At 62.3% G+C, this 8,924-nt stretch overlaps 1 protein-coding gene across 1 annotated transcript; it reads left to right on the forward strand.

Moving 5' to 3' along the window:
• The first annotated feature begins 456 nt into the window (after nt 1–456).
• Nucleotides 457–7,172, forward strand: ERF (ETS2 repressor factor). Its single transcript, XM_008160223.3, has 4 exons — nt 457–599; nt 4,927–5,161; nt 5,519–5,634; nt 5,739–7,172. Exons 1-4 carry the CDS (start codon nt 578–580, stop codon nt 7,004–7,006), a joined length of 1,641 nt encoding a protein of 546 aa, XP_008158445.2. The 5' UTR covers nt 457–577; the 3' UTR covers nt 7,007–7,172.
• Nucleotides 7,173–8,924: the final 1,752 nt, after the last annotated feature.

Below are 8,924 nucleotides of genomic sequence, written 5' to 3' on the forward strand. Positions count from 1 at the left end.
AGAAGATTCTGCCTCCTCCCAAAAGGTCCACGCCTCCTCCCGACAAAAGTTGCTGCCCCTCCCTGAGAAGGTACCCCCCTGCCCTCTTACAGGCTTCCCAAAAGACAATCTGGATCCCGCAGTGGGCAGGAGAGGAGGGGAGGCAGGTCCCGAGTGCCGAGGACTTAAGTTATCTGCAGACTGGGAGTCTCCGAGAAGGGTCGTGAACCCTGAGACCCCATTCCACCACCAACCCCCACCTTCCTTCCTCCCCCGTTGCGCGGCCCCTTTAAGCTCAGAGCCGGCGAGTCCTCAGTGGCTGTACGCCGGCGAGAGTGTGTGTGAGTGCGCCGGGAGGGGGCGGGCGCAGTGTCTCCATGGCGACGCGGCGGTGACGTCGCCGGCCCGGGGGCGTGGGCGTCCCGGCCCCGGAGTGCGATATTAACCCGGGAGGCGGCGGCGGGGAGGGGAGAGGCTCTGAGAGGCGAGGCCGGGTGAAACGGCGAGGGCGGCCCGACCGGCGCGGGACGGGACGGGGCAGCGCGGGCCCCGGGAGCTGCGGCCCGGAGTCGGGGTGCCTTGCCCCGGGCCCCCCAGCATGAAGACCCCGGCAGACACAGGTGGGGGCGGGGGCAGCACGTGTGGGGGAGACTTGTTGCCCCGGGAAACCAGGCGGAGAAACTTTGGGGGGGCAGAGGGGTTGCGGAGGAGCCCGAGTGATCCTCAGTTCCGGGGGACCCCCAAGCACGCGAGACCTGTTGCATCTCACGGCGCGAGCGGGGGGTGGGGTGCTGCAGGGGACCCCCCAATTTCTGGTTCCGGGCGGAGTGGTTTGGGTGCTGCGAGTCTTGGTCCTCTCCCTGACTGGACACCGAAAGCTGGGTTCTCCCCCACTCCCGGGATAAAGGGGGTGGCGGGGTCCCACCCCGCCGTTATGTCACGTTGCACTCTGGGGGCCGGGACGTGTGCGGGGCGTTGGGGGGCTGTCCACGGGGCCCGCTATCCCCGGCCCCGTGCTGCGCGGTCCGGCCGGTGACCTTCACTGCGGTGCGTGCCCTGCATCGGCTTAGAGGGGGACAAGAGATGGCTTTTAGGAGGAGGGCGTGAGTGAGGATCTGGGACTCGGGGTCCGGGCTCCTCTGCCCTTCCCCCGCCCGTCTCCGCCGGCTCCTCACTCCCCCGCCCGCGCGGAGTCGCAAAGTTCCAAAGCGCTGCCCGAACGTTCGAAAAAGGAACTTTTTGTTTCCGACCTTAGAACGCGCGGCTTTAAGGTGGCTCAGGGGAGACCTGGGCACCTCCTTCCCGCCCCGCCGGGGCCGGAGGTTGAGCAGGGTAGGGGAGGTGGGGTGGACGCGGAGGCTACCCCCTCGCCCCCCCTTCCGCACCCAGCTCTTCTCTTTCAACCGGCCGTCTTTTCCCTCCGCCCCCCTCTTCTCCGCCAACTTGCTCCTCCTTAAGGGGCCAAGGTTCCCCTCCCCCGCTCGGGTCGGCGGGCGGGGGGCAACGGGATTAGCCCCCCTCCCGCTCGGACTTTCCCCCCTCTCCAGCCCTCCCTCGCCGCCCCCGGGCTCCGGCGGCTGGACTTTGCGCCGGGGCGCGCTGGGGGGAGGGGTCCCAGCCGCCCCCTGCCCGTCCACCCCGTCGGAATCCGGCCCCGGGCGGGGACGGGGGAGGGGGAAGGGGGCCGGGCGCCGCTGTTCAAACTTGTTTCCTTCCCCCGGCGGCGGCTGCGGCTCGGCTCCTGTGTGCGGGTGTGTGCCCCGACCGGCCCACCCACCCCGCCCCCCCTCCGCTCGGTGGGTGGGGGCGGCTCTTAAAGGGCTGGGAGCTGGGCTCCGGAGCTTTGGGAAGGCGCTTAGGGATTGGGACTGAGGAGGGGGGCAGGGGCCGGGGTGCGGAGCGCTGTAGGGTCAGTCACGTGCGACCCACATACTCTCTGGCTCCCGCGGGCTCCCGGGCCGCTGGGCTTCAGGGGCAGCAGGAGACTCCCCTTCCCCGGAGGAGTAGGTCCAGGCGCCCAGACAACCCCGCCTCGCCTTCCCTCCCTGCTACGGGCCTTGCCCTGGTGGGACCGGCCGGGCCGCTCCCCCTACCCTATCTTGGGGCCGAGCCGCGTGTGGGTTCCCCGACTGGGGGGAGGGATGGGAGCCTGGGATGGCCTCCCGGTGGTCCGTCGGTTCGTCGGTCTCTCTCTCGGCCTTTCAGGCGGCGGCGGTGTGCCCCTCCATCCGATCCTCCATCCCGGCCCCTCTCCTCTGCGCGGCTGTTTCCCACTTCCTGTTTTCTTCCCGGCTCTGGCGCCACCGAGGGCTGCCTGGAGTGGGGGAGGTGGTGGGGCCCCCCAGGAGGCCAGCGTGCTCTTCCTTTACCACCACCCCTCCCTTCCGATTCCCCCCTAGTCTCTTAAAAAAAAGTTTGGACGGTCATGTGAACTTGGGGGGTGTCCAGGAGTTCGGCTCCCCCAGTCTGTCAGGGAGGATCTACCCCGCCTCTGTGGGACCCAGGTGTGCCGTCTGGAACCCCGCCGCTGGACTAACCCTTCCTGTCTGCTGCCATTTCTCCACCCTGTCTCACGATGTCCTGCACCCCTCAGGGTCAGCTGCTCTCTCCCTGCCCCCAATGTCCCTCCTGTGCTCCAGAGGTCTTACACTCCCAAGCTTTCATGGGGCAGGCCTGGTGGTTCCCTGATTTAAGCACGTGGACTCAGACACAGCACACACTCACACATGCTCCCCTTGCCCGTGCCTGGCTCCTGGCTCCAAGGCTCCAAGGCCTGGGGAACAGAGCCCCATTGAAACACCCTGACGTCACCCTCCCTTCTTCCTTCTCCCCCCAAAGCTGGGAACAGGCCCTCGTGTATGCCATGTCCGATGAGGAAAGCCAGTGTAGGGGTGGGCCTGGTAGTAGGGTGCGTCCCTGCCAGAGTGGGAGCCAGGGTCCTGGCCCCCAAGGGGGGTTGTCCAGGCAGGGGGCTTCACAACGGGGCCTGGGACAGCCCCTGGGATGCAGCCTTTGAGGCCTTTCCAGAGCCCCCCACCTCCTTTCCGAGTTCCTTTGTGTTGCATGTAGTCTCTCTCCTTCTCTTCTGCAAAGTTTATTTTTAGCCTCCTGCTCCCCCGCTCCCAGGACTGTCGCTGCACATACGTTGCCTGGTTACCGGGACAAGGAGGCTGGGGTGGGTGGGTTGGGAAGGGTGGCTTTAATTTGGGGGGTAGGGTGGAAGTCAGCACACCCCTCCAAACCTAGACTGTCTCAGGGGCTTTACCCCCACCCTCTCTTCCTGGCTCTGAGTGCCAGATTGGAGTTTAGGTGGGAGCTACATGGAGCTTGGTGTCCTGGTGGGGCCGGGAGCTTTTTGGAGGGGATGGGAGAGTTTATGGAGCTCTGGTTTGCTCACTTGGGTTCCCAAGGGTTTCTGGGGCCTGGGTTCTCAGGCAGGATGGGGATTCCTGAGAGAAGGATAGGGCTGTGGATGCTGGGGTCCCTGGAAGGCGTTGTCAGGGGCTGTCACTCCTGAATTAAGCAGTGGCTGCTAATGTCTGCTGTAGGTCACATCCCCGGTTTGAGGCTGGGATTTCTGAATGGGGCAGGGACTCAGTGGAGAGTGCTGGCCAGGGGTGGGAGCTCGGCCCCTGTTGGGGAGGGAGTCTGCTCTGGATTTAGAGGGGGCGGTCCCTGTGGGAGCAGGAACTGCCGGTCCCCTGTGTCCCCAAGAGGAAGAATCCCCTTTTGGATTCCAGACTGGGGTGGAGTCTCAGCATTGCCCCAGGCTTGGTTGGTACCTGCTTGAACTTGGGGCTTGAACCAGGGCCAGCCTGGAGAGAGGCTGACCCACACAGCCTGCCTGGGATTTGGGACCCCGCCCATTTTTAGCTGTCTATCCTTGCCTTCTCCCTCTAGTGGCATGAGGGCCCCTGCCCTGCCTCCTCCTCTCCTTCCCTCCTCCCACCCCTCCATTACCGGCTGCCTAGTGCTGAATTATTGATGGTCCCTGATTACCCGGGGGTTTGGGAAATGACAACAACCGCAGCCCCCCCACCTCCTCCCCCCCAGGCTGCCCACCCCCTCTAGGGACCGGCCAGCCCACCACCAACCTCTATCCAAGGTTAATGCTGGGGGCGGGTAGGCAGGTGGGCAGGGAAATAGCTGAGGATGAGAAGGCAGAAGGGGAGATAGTCTCCAGCCTCTTCAATCCTGAGGCCTGGGCTGGGGCCCTCCAGCCAGGTTGGGCCCATGTGCCTGGGTCTGGGGAGGGCAGTGCAGCACAGAGGGTCCGGGCTTGGGGGGCCTCTCTCAGACAGTCTGGGTTTCACTCTCCAGGGAAGACAGAAGCCTCTGTGTGTGCAAGCGCTGACCTCATCGTCAACCAGCCACCCCACCCCTCCTGGTCCTTTTAAGAAAAAAAAAAAAAAAAAAGCCTCTCGGGTCTTGGGGTGGGAGTAAGGGCTCTGGAAGGTCTTGGGAGGGGGACAGTGTATGTTCCTAGGAAGGGGACCCGCGGAGCTTGCAGGGGTGGGGGTCAGTATGACTGGCTCTGAATGGGAATGGGGGTCCTGGGGGGCCTTGCCCCAACCATCTGGCCACATGTACCCCTTCCTGCCCTTCCCCCACTGGCAGCCCTGCCCGCCGGCCTGGCTTGGTGCCTGGCCCCCTGGCACTGGCCCCGGGACCCGCCGCCACCCGCCGCCGCCGGTTTCCTGTTTCTCCCGGTGTTGCTGGAGCAGGCTCCAGCTCCCCCCCTCCCCATCTAGCCCCCTCACACACAGACAGACACACACTGTCTCTCTTGCCTACCCAGGTCTTGTCTTGGCTTAGGGGAGATGGATTTCCCCATGTTGAGGGTGGGGTAGGAGGTAGCCCCTGGGCGGGGGGTGGGTGGGTGGGGGCGGGCAGAGGCCTGGACTTGGCACCCTAACCTGGAGCCACTTCCCTGCCTGCTGTCCCCAGGGTTTGCCTTCCCGGATTGGGCCTACAAGCCGGAGTCGTCCCCTGGCTCGAGGCAGATCCAGCTGTGGCACTTCATCCTGGAGCTGCTGCGGAAGGAGGAGTACCAGGGTGTCATCGCCTGGCAGGGGGACTACGGGGAATTCGTCATCAAGGACCCCGACGAGGTGGCCCGGCTCTGGGGTGTCCGCAAGTGCAAGCCCCAGATGAATTATGACAAGCTGAGCCGGGCCCTGCGGTGAGGAGGGCACAGCCCCGGGGCAGATAGGACAGTTCCCCACCCATTGGGGAGCCCCTGACCTCTGGGAATAAACTTGGGGTTTGACTCCTGGCTCTTACAAGTCATAGCCATTGACCCTAGGCAAGTCCTAACCCTTCTCTGAACCCATTTGCCAAACAGAGGTGTCCTGAGGGGAGAATAGTCATGGGTGTGGCCTGAGCGGAGAGCTGGTCCGTACCCTGGGGTACTTGATTCCTCTGTTGTGGCCTAGGTGTCTCAGTCTCCCTCCGTGAGCAGCACCTAAGGCATGTCATGGTGTGGGGGTCCAGATTTGGGTCCCCTGTGACTAACCCGATGGTGTCTCTGCATCCACAGCTATTATTATAACAAACGCATCCTGCACAAAACTAAGGGGAAACGGTTCACCTACAAATTCAACTTCAACAAACTGGTGCTCGTTAATTACCCTTTCATTGATGTGGGGCTGGCTGGTGAGTACCAGGGCTGGCAGGAATGGCGCCTGAGGGAAGAGAGGGTCTGTCTGTATGTCCGGGCTCGGCCGGTGGCCTTGACACCATGTCTTCTTTCCTGCCAGGGGGTGCGGTGCCCCAGAGTGCCCCTCCGGTGCCATCGGGCGGCAGCCACTTCCGATTCCCTCCTTCGACACCCTCGGAGGTGCTGTCCCCCACTGAGGACCCCCGCTCACCACCAGCCTGCTCTTCGTCCTCCTCCTCCCTCTTCTCGGCTGTGGTGGCCCGACGCCTGGGCCGAGGCTCAGTCAGTGACTGTAGCGATGGCACTTCAGAGCTGGAGGAGCCGCTGGGAGAGGACCCCCGGGCCCGACCACCAGGCCCTCCGGAGTTGGGTGCCTTCCGCGGGCCCCCGCTGGCCCGCCTGCCCCATGACCCTGGCGTCTTCCGTGTTTACCCCCGGCCCCGGGGTGGCCCTGAGCCCCTGAGCCCCTTCCCCGTGTCCCCTCTGGCTGGGCCTGGCTCCCTGTTACCGCCTCAGCTCTCACCAGCTCTGCCCATGACGCCCACCCACCTGGCCTACACGCCCTCGCCCACGCTGAGCCCTATGTATCCCAGCGGCGGCGGCGGGGGCCCCAGTGGCTCAGGGGGAGGCTCCCACTTCTCCTTCAGCCCCGAGGACATGAAACGGTACCTGCAGGCCCACACCCAAAGCGTCTACAACTACCACCTCAGCCCCCGCGCCTTCCTGCACTACCCTGGGCTGGTGGTGCCCCAGCCCCAGCGCCCTGACAAGTGCCCGCTGCCACCCATGGCACCTGAGACCCCGCCGGTCCCCTCATCGGCCTCGTCCTCCTCCCCCTTCAAGTTTAAGCTCCAACCTCCCCCACTGGGACGCCGGCAGCGGGCAGCTGGCGAGAAGGCTCCAGTGGGCGCTGACAAGAGCGGTGGCATTGGCAGTGGTGGCAGCACAGGTGGGCTGGCTGAGGGGGTGGGGGCACTGGCCCCACCGCCGCCGCCACCACCACAGATCAAGGTGGAACCCATCTCAGAAGGCGAGTCGGAGGAGGTGGAGGTGACTGACATAAGCGACGAGGATGAGGAAGATGGAGAGGTGTTCAAGACACCTCGTGTCCCCCCTGTGCCCCCCAAGCCTGAGCCGGGCGAGGCACCTGGGGCCACGCAGTGCATGCCCCTAAAGCTGCGCTTTAAACGTCGCTGGAGTGAAGACTGTCGCCTGGAGGGGGGTGGGGGCTCCAGTGGGGGCCTCGAGGATGAGGGTGAGGACAAGAAGGTGCGAGGGGAGGCTGGGGGTCCCCTCACCCCGAGGCGGGTGAGCTCTGACCTCCAGCACGCCACAGCCCAGCTCTCTCTGGAGCATCGAGATTCCTGAGGGCTATGGGCAGGGGAATGTCCCCCCACCCCCAATGCTTCTTTTGCTGCCTTAACTCCCCTGTGTCCTGGAGGTGAGGGCAGCTCTAATTTCTTCCCTGCCTCCTCCCTTTCCTCTCTCCATGTTTTGTATAAAAGTTAAAAAAAATTTTTTTTAATTGTGAGGGTGGGTGGGTGTCCAGGGCTGGGGGCTATCCAGTCTCTGGATTTCTAAGCTCTGGGCAAAGTGGTGGTGAGGGGTGGGGTGGGGGGAGGGCGTTAAGGGGGCCACCTCCATTCTGGGGAATTTATATTTGAACTGAGGCTCTGGCCTCGATGCCCAGGAACTTTTTTATTACAATCGCTTAGGAAGTAAAGCCTTGTCTCCCTCCCCGTTCTGTGCCTCCTATACCTCTCTCTGTCCACCTCCAGCCATCCTTAGCCCCAGTTCAGCCTTCCCTGCCCCTCCAGGGGCCATGAGTGCCTGGTTTCTGACCCCACAGGTTACAGCGGGAGAGTTGGACATTTTATGATGAACCAAAAATTGTGTGTGAGGGGGTAGGGGGGAGAGGAGGGTGAGGGGTGCCACCCATAGGCCACCAATTTCTACAAGTGCCTCTTCTACTCCCCACCCCAGCACTGGTCCAACCCCTTCACCCCCAGCTGCTCCTAGGACCAGCCCATAGGCAGGTGGGTGGGGGGTGGGAAAGGTGAACCCTGAAACCAAACTGGAAGCCCCCTCTGCCTCCCAGCTGGGGCCCCTTGGGGCGAGGGTCTGTGGTCAAGCCTTATTCTGTATTGGGGGTGGAGGGTGGGAGGGGAGGGAAGCCGAGGGCTGTCGGAGAATGTATTCAAGACAATAAAACTTTGGGCCTTTGGATGGAGTGATCTGTCTCACTGCAGGGCCATAGCCTGTGCTAGGTTCTGAAGGACGGGGGCCTTGACTGGCTCCCCAGTGGATCAGTGGCCAGAGTAGTGTGCCTGATCTCATCTGAATGGATCAAATCCAGGGCCTGGGAAATGATCTCCTGACCTGGAGGGGCACATAACCCCCAGGGCCTGATGATTAAGGTCTCGGGCCTACTCTGTCATCTGATTGCTCCCCTATTCCACGGGGACCACTTGTCCTTGAAGCATTTAGACACCTCACCTATTGCTTGAATTGCCTTTCCTCTCTGGGTTTGAATCGCTATCCATGTCCCTGGGCTCTGGTGAAGGCCTGGACCTCCCTTTGCACTGTACTCTAGTGTCCTCCCACCTATCACTTTCCTTAGGGCATTTCTGAGTTTGTCTGGGGTCCTTTGGGGACAGGCCTAAAGTCTCAAAATGTAGATCTTGCAAAGGATCTTGGTGATCTTCCCATGGAATCAGGGACACCCTCTGCCAATAAGGTGAGATGGGACTGACTTAAGCAGAGTTGCTACTGATTGACCTGTACCAAGTATCTGGTGCTTAGTTAGGAGCTGCAGTGCTTTATCTCCAACATCCAGCAAGGTAGGGGAAGTGATTTAATGACTTGCTTAAGGCCCTAAGCCCACAACCTAGCCAGTTTGGCTCAGTGGATACAGCGGTTCAATTCCCACCTTCCTCTCTGAAATCAATAAAAATATATTAAAAAAAAAATAAAGACTGTAAGCCCAGCCACGACTTTCAATGAGATCTGTCTCAGACGTGTTTTTTAACCTCCTGAGTTTTCTAAAATCAGGATGGTTGGATCCAGACCATGGTCTCAAGATCATAGGATCTGAGAGGGGAGCTCATCAAGCTAGAAACCTAGCTCGGAGAGCTCTCGTCAAGGATGGAAGAACCAGGAGGAAGCATCCAGGCTGCAAGTGCTCTTCGACAGCCCAACTCCTTACGTGCTGGTGAGGTGCCTGAGACCCAGAGTTTTCCCAAAGCCACGCGGCTGCTAAGAGACAGAATGAGAACAAACGGAGGGC

This window comes from Eptesicus fuscus, chromosome 21, assembly GCF_027574615.1.
Source record: "Eptesicus fuscus isolate TK198812 chromosome 21, DD_ASM_mEF_20220401, whole genome shotgun sequence".
Lineage (NCBI taxonomy): Eukaryota > Metazoa > Chordata > Mammalia > Chiroptera > Vespertilionidae > Eptesicus > Eptesicus fuscus.